This window comes from Squalius cephalus (assembly GCF_949319135.1).
Source record: "Squalius cephalus genome assembly, chromosome: 18".
NCBI classification, from domain to species: Eukaryota; Metazoa; Chordata; class Actinopteri; order Cypriniformes; family Leuciscidae; genus Squalius; species Squalius cephalus.
The window spans coordinates 25,286,682-25,310,648 of NC_137139.1; the positions used below are offsets into that span (position 1 = coordinate 25,286,682).

At 37.7% G+C, this 23,967-nt stretch overlaps 1 protein-coding gene across 25 annotated transcripts in view; it reads right to left on the reverse strand.

Annotated features, from left to right (window-relative positions):
- Positions 1-16,074, reverse strand: part of eya4 (EYA transcriptional coactivator and phosphatase 4) — a 35,145-nt gene extending 19,071 nt beyond the window's left edge. For 15 of the 25 annotated variants that reach the window (XM_079848849.1, XM_079848838.1, XM_079848836.1 and 12 more), the window contains exons 1-3: positions 15,707-16,020; positions 11,663-11,734; positions 1,116-1,165 (exon numbers count right to left, since the gene is read on the reverse strand). In XM_079848849.1, the coding sequence (XP_079704975.1) occupies positions 1,116-1,165; positions 11,663-11,695 (83 nt within the window). In that variant the 5' untranslated portion in view covers positions 11,696-11,734; positions 15,707-16,020. Of the gene's footprint in view, positions 1-1,115; positions 1,166-11,662; positions 11,735-15,706 lie in introns of all 25 variants that reach the window. The other 10 variants (XM_079848847.1, XM_079848844.1, XM_079848840.1 and 7 more) reach the window with 5 other exon arrangements.
- Between the last annotated feature and the right edge of the window lie 7,893 nt (positions 16,075-23,967).

Genomic DNA, 23,967 nt, shown 5'->3' on the forward strand with positions numbered 1-23,967 from the left:
AAAGTTATACTGACCCCAAAATGACAGTTACACTCACCAAGCAGAAAATGTGAGCAAAACCTGTCTTTAGCAGATGGTTTGACACATGAGCGAGTGTCATATTATCATTCTTACAATGCCAAAGAAAACATCTGTCCCAACTTGTGCATCTTCTATGAGGTTTTACCACAGAATCCTGGAAAGCAGTTTATCTAGGTCATGTTTATCTAAAATCTATATTTTCTTTTAACCAGAATTCCATGTAGCGACACAAATATGGAATATTCTTCACATTAAGCCACCCACATAAATACGAGGAGCAAAATCATGCTTAATATTCTCAATCTCATGAGGATTAAAATATATATTTTTTATAAAAACAATGCAAAATACAATTTAATGACCAATGAGAAATATTTTTGCCATTTCATGCTGTTGAGATATTTTTAATATGCAAAATTGTTATATGAAGTACATATATTGTGTTTCAATGTTATTTATAATAAGGATGGTTGGCAATTAACAAGTTCAACATCCAACAGGATTTTAGGTTAATGTATAGGCTATACTACATGGACAACATTTAAGTGTACACACATTTTCTTTTTTCACCATTTGATTCATTTCTTTCAGCAAGTTCCTTAAATAGTTCCTGTAATGTGACAAAGTTCACATATTCCATCCATCCCTTAATATATAAGGTCTAAATTATTCAAGAAGTAAAAAAAAAAAGTCAAATAGTTTTGCATTGAAGCATTTAGCAGACACTTTAATCCAAAGAACACATGTACAAAAACAGCTCTTATAATAATGTAATAGCAATCAGAGATAAAAACAGAGCTGCTCCTCTTTCTACGTTTATGGCATAAACATCTGCATAAAATTTCTGAATACGTCCCAAAGTACACAGTGCTTTAACACACAGAGTAAAGCAGTCATGTTTTATCCAGGTGAAGCTGTCTGCTTTACACCCACTCAGATTCAATGACTTTAACATCCCTCTCTCTTTATCTCTCCCTCTGACTTTATGTGTACAAAACCACTCGCTCCCACAGTCCACTGACATTGGTACTCATAAATAACCCCCAAAATGGATTTCAGTGGAGAGTATGTGTGTGAAAGTGTGTTCACCTTACCTGTTGTCTACTGGGTCTGGACCATGGGAATCAGTGGTCGATTTCTTCACCTGTGGAAAGACCAGAGGAGACCGTTGATGTTGATAGTTTCTTATTCAGTGTATAAGTACAACATCGTTTTCCCAGTCTGGAGTGATTTTTCAGTTATATGACTCAATGTGATGACCTCACTGTCCATGATTTTTGAAGCTACTGTTGCCATGTGAGCATGATTATTGGCTTCACTGCAGATGCTGTCTACTGAAAGAGGTGAATATGAATAACACAAACAAATATCACACTACCATTGAAAAGTTTTTCAGGTCAGTAAGATTTTCTTCTTTTTAAAAAAAAATTAACATTACAAAATATCCTATTGCAAATAAATGTTTGTTTGAACTTTCTATCACATAATCCTGAAAATATTTTCAGTTTTCACCAAAATATTAAGCAGAACAACTGTTTTCAACATTGATAATAAAAAGAAATGTTTCTTGAGCAGCAAATCAGCATATTAGAATGATTTCTGAAGGATCATGTGACACTGAAGGACTGGAGTAATGATGCTGAAAGTTCTTAGTGAGCATAATAGACTTATTATTATGTCTATTATAAATTATAACATTACCGTGTTGAACATTAAAAAAATTATCAACCCAAAACTTGTGCGTGCTTCATGGATATCGAACATTAATGTTAGAGCCATAAACCTCTTTTAGAAAACAGACTGTTTGGGCGGAGAAGGAAATACCACAGACAGAACACATATCTGAAAGGATGATAATAGTCACACCTGTTAATAAATATGGTTGTGTCAATCTAAAACACCATGTGAAAATACCATATTTGACACATTAGTTTCATTCAATATTACAAGCTTACAGCATTCTCTTAACTCTTCAGTAATATATATAGCAAAAATCACTCTGCCTTTCTCTCTCCCACAATACATTCTTTCCCATTCTGGCAGTTTATCTTGGTTCTTACTCTCTGTCACACTCAATATTACTCAAACCTGAGTTAATAAAACCACAACTGCAACTTCCCTCTTTGAATTTGTCCTTGTGACCAACTCTCTCCACACTTGGATTCTTTCTTTCTTTCTTTCTTTCTTTCTTTCTTTCTTTCTTGTCTACTGTCAAGGTCACCGACCAAAACAGAGCATTATTCTTAGCATCTTACATTCAAACAGAAGCTTCAATTCATCCATATTTTTTCATATTCCACACTTGAATATGTACACACTGTACTGTAAAACAAAAGGAAGGATCAAAGAGTGCCACAAGCCTATAAACTTCTCACAACCAATTTACACAGTTTACATGGCTCGTAGTCATCTGGGTCTTAATTAAAAACACACATGTAGACCTGTGAGCACACATGCACGAATGCATGTGTGTGTCAGATGTAGCGTGTGGTTTTGGGGAGAATGTTTGGCATCGAACCAGCAACTCATGTTCACACATACACTACTATTGAAATGTTTGAGGTCGGTAGTCTCTTATGCTCACCAAGGCTGTATTATATTTTGATCTAAAATGCAGTAACAGTAATATTTTGAAATATTGCGTTCTACTCTAATATATTTTAAAATGTATTCCTGTGATGGCAAAGCTGTATTTTCAGCATCATTACTCCAGTCTTCAGTGTCACATGATCCTTCAGAAATCATTCTAATATCTGGTGCTCAAGAAACATTTCTTATTTGTATCAATGTTGAAAACCGTTGTTCTGATTCATATTTTGTGGAAACTGTGATACATTTTTTTTTCTCAGGATTCCTTAAAGGGTTAGTTCACCCAAAAATGAAAAGTTGTGTCATTAATTACTCACCCACATGTCGTTGGACCTAAAAGACTTTCGTTCATCTTCAGAACACTAATAAAGATCAGTTTTCTGTCCCTCCATTGACAGCCTATGCAACTACCACTTTCAAGCCCCAGAAAGGTATAAAGACATCATAAAAGTAATCCATGTGACTCCAGTGGTTTAACCTCAATTCTATGAAGCGACGCAAGTACTTTGTTTGAGCAAAAAAACATAATTTACCACTTTTTTTTCTAGTTTTTTTTTTTTTACAAAATTTTAATCTCCAATGCATTCACAAAAGCACCACGACACATGCGTGTTGTGTTGATGCAAGAGCAGACATTGTTGTGGGAACATGCGTTGGATATTAATATTTTGTAAATAAAGTGGTATATGTTTTTTTAACAATGTTTTTATTACCTTTCTGGGGCTTAAAAGTGTTAAATGTGTAGGCTGTCAATGGAGCGCTCAGATTTCATTAAAAAAATCTTCATTTATGTTCCGAAGATGAACAAAAGTCTTGCGGGTTTCGAACGACATGAGGGTTTTGGAATGACATGAGGGTGAGTAATTGATGACAGAATTTTCATTTTTGCATGAACTAATAACTCTTGAATAAATAGAAAGTTAAAAAGCACAGCATTTAAAAAAAAATATATATATTTTATAACATTATAAATGTCTTCACTGTAATTTTGGATCAATTTAATGCCTCTTCTGATTTTTATTTTTATTTTTTCAGAAACAAACCCCAAAAAATCTTACCTTATCCCAAACTTTTGAACACTTTTGTATATGCTATACATGTGCTATTGGACAAATGACCTTGGAGCATTAAGGCTCCTCTCAGTAAAGTGCCTGCGGTTTAGGCTCATCTCTCTGGTTCTGGGTTCTTATTTGTGCTGAGTATGGACACACCCAATATGGTCTCCTCAAATTAGCCTGACACATTCAGGGACAGCAGGTGATCGGTCGATCGTAGAGAGCTCTAAGCCTACTGTAAATCTCTCTCCGACTGTAACTACTTCCTTGTCCAGCAGCATCTGTGCTTTTAGAGCAGTTAATAGAGCGTTTGAGAGCAGCCCAGCAGGATCCAGCTCCCAATGAGGCCTGCTGGTGGACAATGATCTAAGACTGTTTAACTGTACACCGCTTATAGATTTATGAAGTGAAATTTGTAATTCTTTGGCAGGCGGTTCGAAAAGCAACTAGAAAATGTCACTCTGCTGAAAAAAAAAAATCATCTTAAGTCGGCCTAAGCTGGTTTGCCTGTCTTGACTGGTTTCATGCTGGTCTTACAGTACTCAACAATTAAACGGGTTATATGTAGAATTCAGAAAACCTTGTTATTAGCGACACCGGTGTCCGTTAAGTGAACCACAACTTATTGCTTGTGCTTGCACTCGTACACAAGTAATGTGCAAGAGACTGAACTTGATTCAAGGCCCTGATATACTCACAGCGACGTTCTTTTTCGTTCTTTGTTTATAAGTAAAAGTTGGAAATACCTTTGTAGCGATATACTGTTGATGAACACCGTCTATGCTGCTGTGAGCGACATTTAGATCAATATGTAAATATTTGCTGCGCGCACACAACAACAAAAATGACAGTGGTGAGAAAGCAGCTGTTAAGAAAGCATCTGATCATAGTGATGTGGATATGTTTGCACAAGTTTGCATCAGTTTGAATGTTCTCAAAAAATATAACAACATACAAACAAAATTTTGCAGCTGGAAATTTATATATAATGTATAATGTAATGTAACTCTATATATTCTAGAGTTGTCAGAAGTACCGACTTCGGTACCAAATCGGTACTGAAATTTAAAAAATGTGACGGTATCAACATTTCCCTCTAGCATTTTGAGCGCTGTTGAACGGATTCTTAAACACCTCTGATTGGCCATTGTGTTGACGCGCTCAACATATATGTCTCTGATTGGCCATTGTGTTGACGTGCTCAACATATGTGTCTGTGATTGGCTACAATGATCAACGAAACATGTTGTCTTTGACGCTCTTCATCGTGCGCTTACACAGATACACACGGGTGCGTATGAAAGTGGCGTCTATCAGCGGATCCATCTATCAGCGGATATATTAGGGATCCGCTGATAGACGCCTGCTTTTAAACGCTCCTGTGTGTGTCTGTGTAAGTGCTCGGTGAAGACATCAAAGATGTAATTGTTGATCACAGTAGCCAATAGCAGACATATATGTTGAGCGCGTCAACACAATGGCCAATCAGAGGTGTTTAAAATCCGTTCAACAGCGCTCAAAATGCTAGAGGGAAATGCTGGTATCGTCACATTTTTTAAATTTCAGTAGGCCTACTGATGTGGTAACGAAATGGGTACTTTTTGACAACTCTAATATATTCATAAACACATATTTGCCAGATGACATTACCGTGTTGAACTGGTTGATGATGGTTTTCGAGCCTGACCAGGTAAAATGTGGCCAAGATCCCTCTAAAACAAGCCAACAGACTACCACGATCAGGCTGGGAAACCAGTTAACACACAGACAACCAGTTGGGTTTTTTGGCAGGCGATACAAGCAAAGTTCTGATTGTGTATTTTTGTAAGCAGCTGACACTGACAGCATACTCTATGCTGATTTCTGTTGAAAAACATGTTAAGAATGTGTTAAATGGAACTGCGAGTGATAGACAATAGCCAAGCGCCTAATAAATGTAGCCAAAAAATGTAATAAACAAACATGCAATGGGCGTTTCTGCTGTGCTCTATATGCAGATTCCAGGCCTGCTTACGGGCACAGAGGCTTCACACACACCAACACACAGAAAACAGTCCCCCTTTTCTTGTTCTTTTTTGTGCTTTCAGTACTATGGTTATCAGCGCTGTAACTTTATCCTCTTCCTTTCATGTAAAATACATTGTTACCTGTGCCCCCCACCCCTCCACCCCCCAACACACACACATTTCAGCATATGCCCCTGGGAGGTGTAAGATTATCTGATGTGTCCCCTCCCTGAAACACTCTTCTCTAAAGGTAGGGGAAGGCAATAGAGAGAGGAAGAGAGAGGAAGAAAAAGGAAATAGAAAAGAACAGAGAGTGTGTGACAGGGCAAATGGCTGTGGGTAATGCGCACACACACAACATGTTTTTCATTCCGATCAGGTGACATTGGCTTATGTTGGTATATTTTTTGAGAACATTCACACTCCCTGAGGACACTGAAAATTAGAAACTAAAATTAGAACGAGTGCACACAAACACGAAACTTCCTCTGAACTAGTCCATTCAACGTCCATGTTCTCAATTTTAAACTGATAAAATCATACAAGATCAATCTTATAAAATGAATGTAAATACTGTCAACATTTAACAAGGTAGTGCATGCAATAAAATACTAAAATATTATAAAATAGCAGTTAAAAACATTACAGTTACTCTATGCACATATTTTACAAAGTGCAATCCACACAAATTGGTGAATCTCCTACACATTGTTTTAATAAATAAAGTTACACTATGCAAAAGTTTTTTTGTTCAAAATTAACAACATTTAAATAATGAGTAAACACATCATCAGTCCTTCTTTCAAAACGTGTTTTTGTCTTACCCTTATTCAATATGGTAAGCCTATTATAAGGGTTTATATTTTATAATGGATGTTTTTTGCAGGAAATTGCATGCATACGTCACTCATCCGTGCGTGTCTCGTCATATCCGTAAATAGAGAAAAGTTACTCTGGCTACTTTGACGCATGTATGGTGTGAGAGTGACATATGTTAGTTGTCACAATGAGCGAGAAAGGTTGACTTGGAGCAGCTAAATCTCAAACCTCCAGGGAATCACTAGTTAAAAAAAAAAAAAAAAAGCCAAACGGAGGAGCTAAAAAAAGCCAAAAAGAGAACGCGACAGAGCTCGTAATAAAACGAGAATCAACATTGGCTTGGCTTTTTGAAGATGGCGAGAACTGAGGGATTTTAAATATTGTAAAAGTGATGTGGAGATGGCATTTTATTTTATTTCGGTATTTTATTGAACTGATAAATTGCCATATGTAGTTCTCCAACAGAGTTCATTGTAAAGCATTACCTAATGTGAAGGGTCATTTCATTATGGGTTGCTGTAGCGCTGTGCTGGAATTTATTTTCAAGGAAGCTCCGTGTCTATTAATGGCTATAGCTACAGTAACGGCTTCAGATAGTCCTAAGATCTTTCCATCTAAACTGGTTACATCTCTTAAGCCTAGTAGTGAATGTTTTATGAGCAGCAGGATAATCTCTCTCTTTTTTAGTAATGACAAAAGAACCATATTCATCCGCACACACACAGTCACGCAGAGCCAAAGCACAACCAAAACAATGTTTTTCTGCAAAATGCATGCAGTTTTGTTTTTTAACAGCTAGAGGGCCAAAAGTTACATAGGGTACGTTTAATTTAATTTTAGCATGACGCTACATTGCCACCACAGTCATGCAGCAGTGTTATGTGGTTAAAAATATGTTTTTGATCAGTCAGATCAACTAAAATGACCAGTCACAGCACCAGCCCATATGTTGGACTGCTCCGTTTCCATGTCAACCTAGTGTATGAAGTCTGAATGGTATATTCCGCCAGGGGAAAGGGGTCAGAGGGAAACTGGACACCAGGCCAAGCCCTATAGACAGACACACCTTCGCAGCTTTGAATGAGTGTGTGTGCGTATGTGTATGATCTTGTGTGCAACTACGTGAGCGACGCTGTCTTTCTCTTCCTCTGGCTCATTGATTCCCGTATCTTTGTACAGCAACCAAAGTGTTTACACACACACACAACACAAGTCTCCATACATGCGCAATGTAGTGTGTGTATCATCTTAAGAAATGAGTTGAAACTTTATATAAAAAAGCACTCTAGCATTAAAGTGCTCCCTTCCCCTCTGATTGCAGCAGAAAAAAACTGCTTAATTATTCATGAGGTCTTGTGCTTGTGTCAGCTTTTCGTTAATTATTTAAATTAATCTCATTAACGAAAGGCCAGGTTTCAGGAGCATTTAATTAAATGATGAATTGCTTCCCAGATGTCGACGTGCTTGTTAAATAATGTGCTCAGGCTGGACCCAAAGCTGTCAGCTAAACTCAACCCAAAACTGCACACAAGGACTGTCATAGTGCACATTAGTGTCATTATACTCCACAACTTAATGCAGTCTTCAAGATCAAGAGGAGAATTGTCATCAATGATTCTATGTGACTATAAACCATCTATAACCATTACTGATATGCACAGCTTCAGGAATACAGTCTGCTCAAACTCGCAGCTTGTTTTGATAGCTTGTACTGATTCAAATGAGATTGGATACAATTTAGTCTCATCAAACTCAATGCCAGTACTTGAACACTTAACATTTACATTAAAACACAAGGTCTGAAAGGATCCTAAATAAAGACATTACATACAATGACTGCCCTATAGATTTCCATTTTATGTTTATTTCTATAAATTCATTTTTTTCTTCCTCAAACTAAAGGGCCATGTGTTTAAAAGTAGAGGCAGTAAGATTTTTTAAGTCTGTTTTGCTCACCAAATTTGATCAATTGTTTATTACAATTTAAAAGAACTGTTTTCTATTTTAATATATTGTAACATGTAATGTATTCCTGTGATGGCAAAGCTGAATTTTCAGCATCATTACTCCTGTCTTCACTCACATGATCCTTCAGAAATCATTCTAATGTGCTGATTGGCTGCTAAAAAAAATCCTATTATTATCAATGTAGAAAATTTTTTGTGGAAACCATGATTCAGATTTGTTTTTGTTTTTTGCAGGATTCTTTGAAGAAAGTAAAGCATGTATTTTAAATATAGTTCTTTTGTAACATTATAAATGTCTTTACAGTCACTTTTGATCAATTTAATGCATCCTTGCTAAATAAAAGTATTAATTTCTTGAATAAAAATCTTACTGACTCCAAACCCAAACTGACCCATTTTTTTGTGATCGTAGGGTAGGCAATTTGTTTTATAAACACTTTTTGTCATACTGTTTTAAAACTCTCTTCATATCCTGATAGCAACAAATAATAGAAGTGGTCTAAATAAATCATGTATGTATATCTTCTGTGGACGTCTCAGGACCAAAACATTTTCGTCCAATCATTGCATTCGGTCCGAATGCAATTATACGATGTCCTACCTGCCTGTCAACATATGTATTACCATACTTCTGCACACCCAGCTCACGCAGACATCACACATCATCAGCGCGTTGTAGACACAGTCACCGGGTGCCGTAAACAAACAGCAGCCGCCTTTTACAGTTCCTCCTGAACCAAAACAACAAGCTTATCCTGCGTTCATGACATGTCGTAATCGAAATTATGAGATGGCAATCTGTGACGTTCTACCCGGAGCTGTTCACTCCCTCATTAATCACCCTCATAAATTAAACACCGAAATTAATCTACAGAAGTCAGCAGTCAGGCAACTCTGTAAGTTCTTTACATTCATTATTATTGTAATGTTATGTGCTTTGAGACATTCGGTAATTCAACGCCGTCTCTCTTGTCTCGTGACGCTTTGCACTCTGATGTGTGCGTTCGTGTGTTTTGGAGGAGGAGTGGCTTTGAAAACACTCTGAAGGGAGGGTGGGATCTCATGCTTTCAAAGCTAGCTTGCTATTGCTAGCCGCTCCGGAATTGCCTACCCTACCTTTAACTTGTGTTTAACCCATCTTTTTAAAACCCTAATACCTAAACATTCAGCATAGATAAAGAACATTTGCTACTCTAGTTTAAAAGCTGTAAAATGTGATATGTTAAGTAATCTTGAATAGTACATTGTCTTAACTAATTAAGATGTGTATATCTTCTGCATATGGCCAGATCAAGGGAATTAAGACTGATATTTTAAGTGAGATGTGAGTCGATTTACAGTGTAAGAGACAAGCCACAGGTGTAAACAACAGATAACCATCGGGATGATGAGAATTTTATGAAGAGTTTGAGACTTAGAATTTCATAAAGAGAAATGACTAACAAGCTTGTTCACTTTTTCATCAAACTTTTCAAATCTGCGTTAGGATTGCTACATGTTTGTTTTGACGTTAAAGACAGGATGCTTGTTTAGCTATAAAGCAAGCCCACAACTTCTTTCCACAGTCAAGAATATTTATAAATATTACTGTGTCGGCTCAGTAGCTTTCAACACACTTACAACTTGTACTCTCCGTTATTTGTGGTTATTTGCTGATTACTCTTAAATTGGGAGGTGTAAATATGCGAATGTGAAGCCTTGCTTTCTGTTCTCCTCTCTCTGCTTCGTCCCCTCTTCCTCCCTCTCTGTAGGTGTGTGTATGTGTGTGTGTGTAACCTGAGTCCTCTCTCTCTGTCTGTGGTCTCTGCTCTGGGGCTCTGGGGCACAGACTGCACCAGAGGAAAAGGCTGCAGCTACACCCCCCTTTTCATTTTACTCCTCTGCTATTTTTCTCCAGAACCAAAAGCATTGATCCCCTGAGTCACAAAATACCCCCCTCCACCCACACCTCAATCTCCCTCTTCCTCTCCTTCCATTACCCCAAACACCCCCAGATCAGTATCTGTCCTCATCTGGATTATGGACGCCTGTCTGTCTTTTTCAGAGCAATCATGTAAATCAGCAAAATCATACCCATATATGTTATCGAAATGTAAAAACACTTTTTAAAAATCTTTTTCCAACAAAAAAACCCAGAATGGAATTATTGAACAGACTACTAACAGATAAGCACAAAGACTGAAAAAGACACACTGAGAAAGACTGAAATCATTTCAACAGTGTGTGTGTGTGTGTGTGTGTGTGTGTGTGTGTGTGTGTGTGTGTTGTACTGTCACTATGTGTGCGTATGTGACACTGCTCAGTCTTGTGGTGGCCATATGGCTACTGTGCTCGACACTTCAGCTCACATCTGTTGTGTATTAAAGACCTAACGCTGCCCAGTACACACCTGGGTGGCCTTTTCACACACACACTTATTCATGCACACAAACACGCTCACACTTCCAACCGCACAATCAAACTTTTCAATTATCACATAGTATAGACCAAAGTTTCCAACCTTTTTTTTGCCTTAGATAGCAATGCCAAACCAGAAATGAGTTCCTTGACTGATTCTTTACTGGAAATCATTCAGCATTATCATAAAAAAGTGAACATTATTAATTTTTCAGGGGGCAATTTTTTAGGTACTTTCTCGAGTGTGATACACATTTTTCAGGATTCTTTAAAGAACAGAAAGTTCAATTTTGGAGAAACCTTCTCAAAAACACCAGTGAATATATTGCAAAATTATATCCAATGAAGTAATTTATACACAATATAATAATATAATTTATATTAGAGTTAGTTCTGGTCCTCGAATTAGATTGGCCAAGCAACATTCCAAGAGTGCTGATATACGGTAAATATAATATAACAAAAAATGTTTTATCTATATTCATTTTCAGCGCCGAAGTAAGCTATTTCCTGTGAATGTGCTAGACTTTCGATTCATTAGCCGCTATAGGTAAATAACTAGAAAAATAACCCCAAAAAAGTGGTATAGAGAGCATAATTTTGGTAATGTTATCCACACATATCCATACAACTCATACACATTCTTCAAATGATACTGCACAACACACTAATAAATTCTGAATTTGTGGAGTGTTAAATTCAATACACAGACAAAGAAAGAGAAGAAGATATTCAGATAGTCTTCTGACAGATAAAGTATAAAAGCCATAATGTTGTAAAACACATCTAATAGTTGTAGTTCACTCACCCTCTGTTCATTCAGCTCCTGTGTATTCTCCATCAGTTGAACTTCCACTCCCCTCAACTACAGTCCAGACACCTGCAAATGAAGGATGCTTTTAAAATCGCCAAAAACACAATACAATGCAAATGCATCCCTCTCTCGTATCTGTCTCTCTCTCTCTCTCTCTCTCTTCCTTTGTGTCTCTGGATATATGTGTGTAGGAGGGGAAGGAATAAGTCTGGTAACTTCACTGTATCATATCCAGCCAGACTGAAGTAAATATCATTTACAGAAGTAAACATTAAACAATGGGTAGAGAGAAATGTAATCAATGTAACACACACACACAAATGCACTTCAATACACACAAAACGCCAAGCTGTCCAGGTCATGGTGATGCTAACATGGCAGTAGTCACTAAAACCATCTAACCATGACTTCTACCTCCCAGTAAAGTCCTTTCCACCCACCATCTTTATCTTTCTCTTTTCCCATCCTTCCTCTGTCATTTAAAAGCTTGAAACTGAGGCAAATTGCTTTGAAACCTCCCGAGGCCTCAGTAATGAAAAGCACTCTTATTCAAAATCTCTTTGAAAGACATTTGAAAGCATCGGGATCAGGAGAATAGGTTTATTTTCTGTCCTGCCGCAGGTACCAGACCAGTGGTTCACAAACCTTGAGAGATTAAATGTGTCTAAAAGTCTCTAAAAAACTGTTAACAAAATATGGTAACATGGAAATTAACTGATCTGATTTGATTTGAAAATATTATTTTATTATTAATTACAAAAATGAAACTTACTACGCATGAGATTACTCTAACAAAAGTTTTTAAAAGTTCACAGTGGAAATAGCTCCAGTGGGACAAATTCTCTTTATGGGAATACAACAGGAAAAGGTTTATATATATTAACCAAATAAAATCTTGATTTTAGGGGTAGGGGCATCATGCATATATTTATTTATGAATTTACACTGATAGTCTTGTCTCACTTAATACAGAAAATGTACTATTAGACAATTAAGTGTTTTTTTAGCTGAAAGGGGGCCAAGTGTTCTAAAGCCAACAGAACATATTGTCTTTTTCTTAATACACCATTTATGAGTTTGCTGGACAAAGTGGGTACATGATGAAATTTCATGTAAATGATCTGAGAAACGTGCAACTAAATTGAACTAAAAAAAATTTTTAATGGTGATTTCTGTCAAAGCATTATAGACTAACAGCTGTTTCTACCAAAAAAATAATTGAAATCTTCATTGTAACAAGTTTTGACTTTATTTAACAAAAGGGGTCAGCTTGAAGGGTCATGATGCTTCTGTTTAGGAATATATATATGGCAGCATATATATAGATTACAGTGACCTATAATATCAATGAATGTAAATGGGAAGTCTCCACTAGCTTCTGTATACATGCGTGTGTGTGTGTGTGTGTGTGTGTGTGTGTGTGTGTGTGTGTGTGTATATAAGAGAGAGAAAGAGAGTTGAAGGACAGCTTGAAGAGCAGATCATTTGAATTTTTCATTTGCTTGGTGAAGCTGTGTTCTGAAATTCTAGCCTTTAATACTCAGGCGGGGGAATGAGCTGAGCAGCATTGATTTTTACTGTTATCACTCAGTGCCCTCTGAGCCTACTGTCCTCACACACACACACACACACACACACACACACACACACACACACACACAATGAACAGACGGACAGCCAAATAGCAAGACACATTGCACTAACCATGTAATGGTGAGGAGCTGGTATTTATTTCCCTTCTGTCAACACATATTTTCAAACCAAAAGCCACTTTATGCAACAGTCCCAGATCAAACATTTGATTTAGTCAAATAATAAAAACTAAACATAAAGATAACAGTCTAGGGATTGTAAACGGTCCAATTAGAGGAGACCATTCCGCCTCAAAATAACAAAGAGCGCCAGCGTGCTTTACTGTTATTGTCATGAAAGCACGCGGAGCGTTTAGTGGCGCGGCATTCTGCGCGCGACTCGACACAGCCGCGGCACGAGCGCAGGAAAGCCAAATACTCCAAAGCTTTTTGGTTTTCCTCTCTTTAAATCATCAGAGCTCACTCCACTGACAAAACACACCGCCTATTACTAAATAAACAAGCTGGACCAGGAACAGCTTTCATTAGAGCAAAAGGAATTTGTCTAAATGTGATTTTTTTTAATTAATATATTAAGTGTAGATTCATTATTTGTTATTATTATAACCGATTTCATTATTCAACTTATAGATAGCCCTCATTGGTTTAATGACATTGCCTAAATTGTTCTCTTCTCCAACGTAAAAGCACACTTTAAAATTAAGTTTCCAGTTTGGAGAGCTTTTTTATTGTTCAGAAAACCATCTGTTCTGGTGCTTTAAAAAACCCAGAACGCAATATACTGATCTGTAATAAACAAGATCTCCAAAGAACCACATAGCTCAACCCAGAACCTTCCATAGCGGAAAACGGTTCTAAGGTGCCACAAAGACAAACTAAAAAAACTTAATTTTCAAGTGTAGCCTACTTTCCAATTTATGTTGACAAAATGTATATGCATTATTTTACTAGTCACGTGCAGTTTAATCACTGTTGTGAAATATAAAATGGCATCCAAGTGGACAGATCTTAAAAAGCCATTTTTAACCATTCAGGGTGTGATATAACACCCAAACCTAAATGGGTGATTAGGCCCTACCTTTGACCCTTACCCATAATATTTTTTTTATATTAATGACAACAAAGGGCTGCCGAAAGTAGTGATGCATGCACCAAGTTCACATTTACAGATGAAAAGAAATGATTAATTTCTTATTTTAAAGAAAAAACACTGAGACTTTGTTTGAGGTTTAATAATTAATCTACTAAGAGATCTACATGCGATCAAATCAAATACTGCTATTAGATAGCCGACATCTAGAGCCCCTATAATCTACTTAGAAAAAAGCGTTTAAAATATTGTCCCACCATTCAGTCCAAATGTGCATCGTAAATCCGTCAATCAAAGTGCCTTGCAATCTTTAAGAATAGCTCAAATGTTTAAATACTTACAAGTCTTACTAGTTTTCCCCCAAAGTTTGAGGCCTGGAGATGGCCAAAGAGGAGGTCACTGGTGTACTCTTATGTAATTGTTGGCTAGTACACTCCATCTTATTACCAGCCACCAGAGCGACCTGTGTGTTGTGAATTATTTCGTGTTAAGTGTGTAATCTAATCCGGGCTCCTTCTCCGGTATCGGCTCGAGCTGCTATCGACAGCGCGAGAAAGCGACCAATGGCCAACGCGCAATGAAGCTGCTTCAGGGTCGGGATGATATTCCCGTTTCCTCCGTATCAAATACAAACACAAACTCCACGTGCATGGGAAAACGGACATGGCATGCGATATCCAAACGGACACGGGAATCACCCAAGAAACTCAGAAGGACTCTTTAAGGAAAAGTTACCAAGTAAATAAAAAATGTGTCTACTAAAGAACTGTTCAAAAGACATATGGGCTAATGACTGCACTTCATGCATTCAGTAAAAAAAAAAAAACAAAAAAAAAAAATCAACGATGCGATTGTTGACCAAATAACTCGAAATTTGAAACAGAAAAATCTAATCCGTGTAATCGTGTTTAGTGAACAAAAGCATCATTGTCCTAACAACATATTTGTTTTCCACCCATTTAACGCGTCACAATTTGTCATTTCTGGTCGACTTTTCAGTTTCAAATACATTTTCTTTATCAGTAAAAAAAATTCAGACTCTAGCACAACTTTTACTTTAATAATTTTCAGGCAGCAGTTAAACTTTCCGCGTAGTGCGCAGAATTTTTTGAACAGTGATAATTTGTAGAATTATTTTATATTAGCTTTTATAGGTGGTTTAATATGGAAAGCAGAAATTACTCTGAACTGTAACCTTCTTTAAGAGCCCTAGATTTCACAGTCTCAGGCGCAGGCGCGAGCAGGTGCTCCAAACTGCTTTTAGGCGTTGTATGTAGTCTCATAATTATTTAGCAAAACTTTTATAGTTTCTGAATAGTGAGCTATTTTATGGTTCAAAATGGTTACTTTACTTACGCTTAGGAGTTGTGCGTTGCTACGATATCCAAACTCTCCAGAAGGTCCGTGCGCATTCAGTCTGTTGACATGCTCATCCAAAAATATTCAAGTGGTCGAGCTGCGTGAAGCGCGAGGAACAGCTCGCGCCAGTCAGTGCACGCGCTGTCAGTGAAGCTCGCGGGGAAGTCCTCCCTAAGTTCATGAGAGCTGCACTGGCCGTACCGGAGCGGAACGCTCCAACCGACAGATCACCACTATAACTCAAACTCCGAGGAGCTCTGTCTTGCACTAGCCGTGTTTTCCCCTTTAATTTACGCTCCTAAAGTTAACGTGAGCACACGCGCACTCCGTGGTCTACTTCATTATTAAAGTTCTCTTGCAGCGGCGGGGCAAGAGCGCTCATTGATGCGCATGCGCGCAGCTGCCATGCGGGGTGCTGCTGTTGGCTCGCACCCAAGCCAGTAATGGGGCACAGCACAAGGGCCAGGATGAGGCTCTTATTAATAGTTTCGTCCGAGTGATCAGCTCAGTTTTATTTACCACAGCCACACAACAACAACCAAGTCAAACCCTTGTTTTGGGATCAGATTCACTCACACTTATGCAATCTTGCACTTGGACTTCCACTTCAACCCTAATGGACCAAGCAGCAAGAAAAGGGAGCTCCTCTAATTAACATTTATCAACACTTAGACCAGCCAAACCACTAAAATAGCTCAGGTTTATTTAGGTTTATAAAACACGTCCTAACATGACGGCAGGAAAAGTGAGCTGAAGATCAGAGAGCAGTGACAAAAAAATGGGTGAAAATGTCAGAAGTTGCATGGAAGGTGTTGGGGAAAATTACTTTTAAAAATAATGCCATACAATATTGCGTTTCTCCCTATTGTTTTTTAACAACTATATATGTATGTATACGTATACGACAACTAGCCTATGTAGCCTACTAAAAAACGAAAACGTTTTTCCTTTGTGTTTTTCATGTACAGACGACAACGCTGTCAAAACTATCCCTGTGTGCACTTCGCACGGATCCGCGAAAACGACTAAAAACACTTAATTATGCGGTCAGGCCAGTAGTTGGCGACGTCTCTATGTAAAGAAACACTACGCACCTATAGACTGAACATATAATACGCATGCGCAGGATATCACAGTTTTCACAAATTCACGTTTTTTGTAGTTTACATGGAGACGTTAAAGGTAGTTTTCAAAAACTTGCACTTTGAATCCTGTTTCCAAAAGTTTGTGTTTTCTGGCCCCTAAAACGCCGTTGTCGTGTAGGCTAAATGAACGAGAAGGGTCTGACTTTGTCCTACAGTACTACAAACCACGCCCCTGCAAATTACACCTACTACAACAAGTTACACCTCCCGCAAAGAAACATGCGTGGATGTCATTGACTAAAACAATCTTTTGAAGTAAATTATGTTTTATGTATGAAATGGTTGTAAGACTTATACTGTTATAAGTATGAAATTACAGCTATTGGTAAAACATAAAATTAATTAAACAATAATATTAATACACTCCTACCCCCCAACCCTAAACCTACCCCTTCCATAAAATTTTAATTTACTGTAGAGTTCCATAATTAAAATACTTTAGAAACTGAGGAAAACAAACAGGATGACTTACGGCGGTGACATTTTAGGGGGTGTAACTTGAGGTAGGGGGCATAGTTTGTAGGGCATGGTTTGTAGTACTACAGGACCAGACAGACATACTTGAAATGAATGACCAAAACGCAAAAGGTTTTCTGTTTTTAGTTGAAAAGAGTGTAGTGTAACCATCATGTTTACACAGCGCGCACAACTCCTCTGCACTTACTCCCCATTTCTCTCAACATGGGGATAGGAGAGCTGTCAGTCAATGCGAAAACAAAGTAAGGTGCGTTACTTTGTTGAAAAAATAGCTACATTTAAAAGTAATTACTTGAAAAAAGTAATCTGATTACGACTATCAGAACTTGCACCATGTACGCCCACTCTTAACCACAAATCCGTCTGATAAAAAATGGCAAAATGGCACAGTAGTCTCTGCAGATGTTGTAAAAAAAAAAAAAAAAAAAGACTGTGGGCAAGTAACTTTTTTTACCTTTCACCTCAAAAATCTATTGTATGCATATAAGCAAATGCAATGAGGTAGAAAGACTAAAAGAGAGCAACATAAAGCAATAAAGCTCCACAATGAAGCAAGTCACCGCTTTAATGTGCTCAGCGATTACTGCTGTGTTAGCCAGACTCCTCCTCAAGCACTGAAAAATGATGCTCCTGAGGGCCACATTGGGCTATGTTTGACTGACACACTGTTACAGAAAGAAAACAAGAATTTCATGCTGTTGAGTGGAATGTAACTAGCAGGGGGCTGCTGTTGATCTGCAAGCTTAACTCCACATGCTGCATGAGAATTTGGCTCCATAAACATCAGGAAAGAAACAACATCGCACTCTCCAAAAACACCAGGGAGATGAACACACACCTCTGCCCATGTCATTTTAAAACTGCTGTATATTTAAGAGCCACTAGGTGAATTTGGAAGTCAATTCAAAGGAATTAGACTATTGAAAGCTTCTAATTATAAGAAAAAAATTAAATCAGTCCAAAGGTCTTTAAGAGCAAGTGCAGGCAGGCCATACTTTTGGGCTAACATGCGCTCAGCGGGGTCTTATTTATAGACCTGTGCAAAACTTTTGGCTGCACACAGCACTGTGCTGACATGGTAGAACCAGAAGATGCCTGTCAAACAAAGAATAAAAATACACCGAGGGGCGCGAATGGGGTTGCATCTGGCATGCTGGCGTGAAGACGCACGGTTTATGCCCCCTCCCCCACAGCACGCACATAAGCCTATGTTGCCCACATATTGTGCAATAAGTGTATGAAAAACAATAAGCACTGCATGAAATCTTCATTTGCAGCCTAAGATATGTACTTTTTATCCAAAAACTAAAATTATGTAATCATTTACTCACTCTCACCAATTTACTCTCTATCATGCGGTTTAAAAATATGTATTTTGAATAATGTTTCAGCTGCTTTTCAAAGGTAACATGAAAGTAATCCATACAACTCAATTGATATATTCCAAGTCTAAGACATTATCACTTTATATTGATACACAAATTTAAGCTTCTTCACTCTCAAATCAAATCAAAACATTGATTTGTTTCAGTCACAGAAGATATAAAGCTTATGAGCTTGGAATGACACGAGGGTGAGTAAATGACCAAATTTTACATTTATTTAGCAGACACTTTTATCCAAAGCAAATTACAAAATGTTAATGGCTAAATAGTAAATGAAATATTACATTTAAGCCTCCAGTTGTTGCACAGAGAGTAGCAGGTGAACATTTATTAAAGGCTCTATGGTGACTAACATAGTATAATTAAATATGACTGTTTATCACCTCTAAAGGCTTATTGGTGTTCTGTAAACACGCCGTCCGAGACTTATTTGTAAAGCGCCTTGTGTCTGTTATTCAAGTGTAATTGATGTACTGTGGTTTGACCGTAAAGTATAACATGCACTAGTTCTCCTCTGCATTTTAAACAGTGATATATGCATCAATGACGGACTATAATGAAAAGACATTATTTAATAGATTTCATTAGTAGCTCAAGTGCTGTAACCAAACTCCTGATAAGTGCAGAGAAGGGAGACAGGGGAGGACTGTGGTCACTGAGCCCCAGAGACAGGCTCCTTAAGCAGGCTAATGAACTCGGCCCTGGCCGTGTGGGCTCTGATGGTTCCAGCAGCTGCCTGCTCGGGGAACAAAGGAAGTATTTAACACCTCATAAATTCTGTTAATACCTGAAGAAAGGAGCCCAGAAAAAAACGCTCATGATCCCAAGCACTTACAGGATGAATTCTGCAAGTCAGAAACAATCAACAGAGGCGGAGAGTGAAGAGGAGTGTGTGACAGAAATACTTTTGACATGTTTGTTATTTTAGAATTGTCGCTGATGTAGACGTCTTGGTATTGGGTTCCATGTGTCTTTGCATGTAAGGGAGAGAGTGAAGTTTCCCCACTGGAAATTGTTTTCGACATTTCCTCATACAGTAGAATGCATATGCTTCTGTTTGACTCGGAACATTTATTTCTAAGTGAATGTCAGTTTGAAAATAAGCCATCATGTCTACGTACATGTGGGAGAGTGTGTATTTATGTGTTTGTGTAGACTCTGACTTCTGTTTTTTGCATTGAGACTGGATACTCTGGGTCAAATCATAAATATTTGGAACTGACACTGAGTAGAGTTTCATTTGCCAGGCTTTAAATCCCACTGAAGCAATAAGTTGTTCATTATAAGGTACTACAGGCAAACAAATAACACAGAGACCAATTTAACATCTAAGAATATATCCAATTTGGTAACATCGACTAATAGGGCAAAGGTCAAATCACTTACAGATTGTCACTGTCCTCCTCAAGCTAACAGAAGTGTGGAAATAAAATCTTTGCCAGCGATTAGACTAATTTTTATATGTGAGGTGAGTATGTGAGGTCTGGAGGTCACAACAGTGATGCACATAATCTGAGTTTCGAGGGCACATCACATCCGAATAGCGAGACAGAGAGAGAGAGACAGGGGAAGGAGAGCGACAGAGAGGAATTGTGTCTGTGTGTCTGTGTCTGTGTGCGTGTGTGTCCTGTCCAGCACCATTGTTATTTCATTAGGGTGTAGGATTACTTCCATTAACTCAGCATGTCGGCTGGACCTAAAGAACCTCTCTCTCTCTCTCTCTCATGGACACATGGACTTTCCATTAAAGTATCACAAGGCATGCTTAGTGCTAAATGAATAAAGGGCTTGACATACACCTTAAAGATGCATCAGGGCCCTAGACAAAAAAAAACAAAAAAAAAATGACAAGGGAGCCATTGACTGCATTAAGTCGGTGGTTCAGAATACGTGAACAACCAACCATATGTTCAGAAACTATAATATATTTTCACAATATACAGTATGTAAGAAAAAAAAACTGTAGAAAAATGGAAAAGGTACTGGTAATTTTCTGCCAGGACATTATGCATTCAATTTATGGTAATTTCCTTCAACCCTAAAACACAACACAATCCAATGCATAATTCAAAATACGGGTAAAACGAATACGAAAAATTCATGTATAACGGTTATTGATTCATTTTGAAACTAACATAATGGAAATGGTTCAAGGATTATTGAGGGAGTCAGTTATGAACTCTGAACGATTCACAGACTGTGCAAGTCTAAATCAAACTGCTAACTCACAAGCGAGTTCACATCAGTTTTGTGAATCATTTGGACTAAAGCGTTTAAAATAACTGATTCATAGGAGTCATTTATTTGCGAATTATACACCACAGCTTGCGCTGTTAATTGTGACATGCATAAAACATCGATGTGCGCTCTAACAAGATATGGACGAAACCACATATGGACGCACACAAATCTTGCCCGACTAACTAGACTTTAAATTGTCAAAGATGTTTATTTTTTGTTGCATTTGGGATCATTTTCGTTGCGTTCTGGAGCCAATGTGGTCTTTTCAGCAGGGAAATTTTGTTGAATGGTTTTGAGTCAAGACTGTGACTCAATGAGTAGTCAATAATGTGCTGTTTAATAAGGTGAATTAGTAACATACCTCCATGGCTCAGCAGCACTCCAGAACATTACTTCATGCCAGACTGGATCCTGACTTGTCATCTACGATTCGAAGAAACCTTCAGACTACGTGGAATTACACTGGCAATTTATATGTCTCTGGAAAGGTAGCAGAAAGGTTATATACCAAAGCATGATGTCTTCATTATGAATTGGTATGTTTGTGTAGGTGGAGAAGAAATTATCTGACATAACCAACATCTGTACTGCCATTTTAATGACGGTTAGAATATGAATGCATTCCACTATATTAGTCTGGTCAATTGAACAAAACCACATCTTTGTCTGCCAATAGAGCCCCATGAGTTTGTGTCTGACTACTGAGCAGTTTTCTGGTGACTGAAGTCAGCGCGTGCATGTCCTCAGAGTATATACAAATTAGTGGGATACCACAATTTAAAGTTTATGAGCAGTCATGGTGAATAGCTAAAAAACTTAAAGTGAATTAGATGATTTGTTAACCAATGAGTCATGATCAGACACAGTGAACCCATCTTACCCACAAGCCCCAAAATTACGTGGATACAGTGGAATGCACGCAACTCCCAGCATGCTTTGAGACTGCAGTCCTGGCTTCGACGTCCTGGCAACAATGGCCATCTCCAAGGATAATATACGACTGGCCAGTCTCAAACGCCGCCTCTCTCTGGAATCCCTGATAGAACTCACACACACACACACACACACACACACACACAATGTTCTTCTGTCCAAGATCTGCAAGTAAAAACGTGCACAATGTTTTCATTGCTAATGAGTGCATGAGGGGAATAAACACTAAGGGTTATATTAGCAAGAAGATGATCAGAAAATAACTGCATGAAAGAGTGAGAAAATGGAGTGGTTCACATGTTTCTATTTTCCATTAGAGGCACATTCCTTCAACATGCCTTAATAATCCAACTAATTAGCCTTCTGAGCTTTAATTATAAACTTCCAGCACTAATATCAACAGAAATGTTTTCATTTTGATTCTAGGTGTGGTATATCTCCAATGCTAATGACCTCATGTTTGAAAGGTCCACAATTAACTCTCAACTTCAGAGTTCAGTGCTGGCAGTGACAGAGAACAGGTCTGCCCGACCCGCTCAGAAAAAAACACATTTCATACCAATGACCTGCACCTGCAAGCATAACCGTAAAAATTTTGTGAAATGTCACTGTGAAATTAAATTGACAATTACGGGCCCTGTGAGAGTCTTGAGACACCAAATTAAGACAAACCCAGAGGCCTCAATAAATCAGTCTGACTAAAACGTACAAGCACACTGATTGCACAAATTTTGGATTCAGCTTTATACCATGATCAGCTTTTGTATGTTTTACTGCCTTTTTTTGCTTTACAAAGTGGGAAACTGTGAATCATGATTATATATAACAATACGTACAAGCAGTATAAAATAGTGCTCTGATTAAACAACACAGCAAAAACTAATTTTTTAGTTAATTAAAAACGCCAGATGTTTTATGTTCACTCACTCTCTTGACAAACTCACCTTTCCTTTTTTATAATTTTTTTTTTTTTTTTTTTTTTTTTTTTTTTTTACAGGCAGTTAAACATGTCCAAAATGAAAGTAACTTGGCTCTTCTTCAGAATTACTTTTGACATGTTTCCCTCTGGAACTTCACATACTGTACATAAGTCAGGACAGCCAAGAGGGACATTGTGCAATTTCAAAGATCTTTTTTGTTTTGTTTTGTTTTTTGGGGTGGGTGGGGGTAGCATTTGTTCAGCTATTTATTCAGCAAGACAGTATAGAGAGATGATAAAAAATGATGGGGTGACAGTCAAATTGGGATTGATACACAAAACGAGCCAGAATCAAACTCATGACTCCCACTCCAAGAAAACGGCTCTAACTTTGGAGAGATCTTTGAAGCACTTTAAACCATATCAGATTATGCCCATTTATCGAGCATGCATTGAAAATGCCTCTCAAATGTCACTTTCTAATTATACCTCTCTTCTCCTCAACTCAAGCCTGTTTCATACAGTTGCTGCAATGCCCCCAAAATAATGTGTAATTCTTCGAGCTAAAAATGTGTAACTTGCATAGGAACATCATTGAAAGAGGTGCATTTACCTTCTAAACAGCCCATTTTATATTTTCTCTTCATTGCACAAACATGCATATGAAACAACAATTAGATCTTAAGTGTACTCATCCACAAATGGTTCTTAGATATCCTTTCCATTTTATTACACCCAAGCTTTTGCCATGAGTACCATTGATGCAAGATTTAAAATAAGAATCACATCAAAACAGAATTAATTTGTTCTGAGCTCTGAAGTATCACTGCATATAGGCTTATGAGCACACAACCGTGTTTTTGCACACTGTAATTTGGATCACTGGTTATGTGTCTTTGATGATGGCTCTGTTAGATAGTACTCATTATTAAACAAAGATCTGTAACTCTCTTTGACTGACCCAGTGTTTAACTAGTCACAGTCTACCAACCAACCCTGCAGCACTTTGACACCTGAATTCATTTCCTGAGTTGCATGTGTGTGGGTGTGTTTGTGTGTATGGAAGAGTAAGAGAAACAAAGATCAAGAGACAAAAAAAAAAAAAAAAAAATCTAAAAACAGACTGTAAAACAGAGGACATCAACCCTTTAATTTACA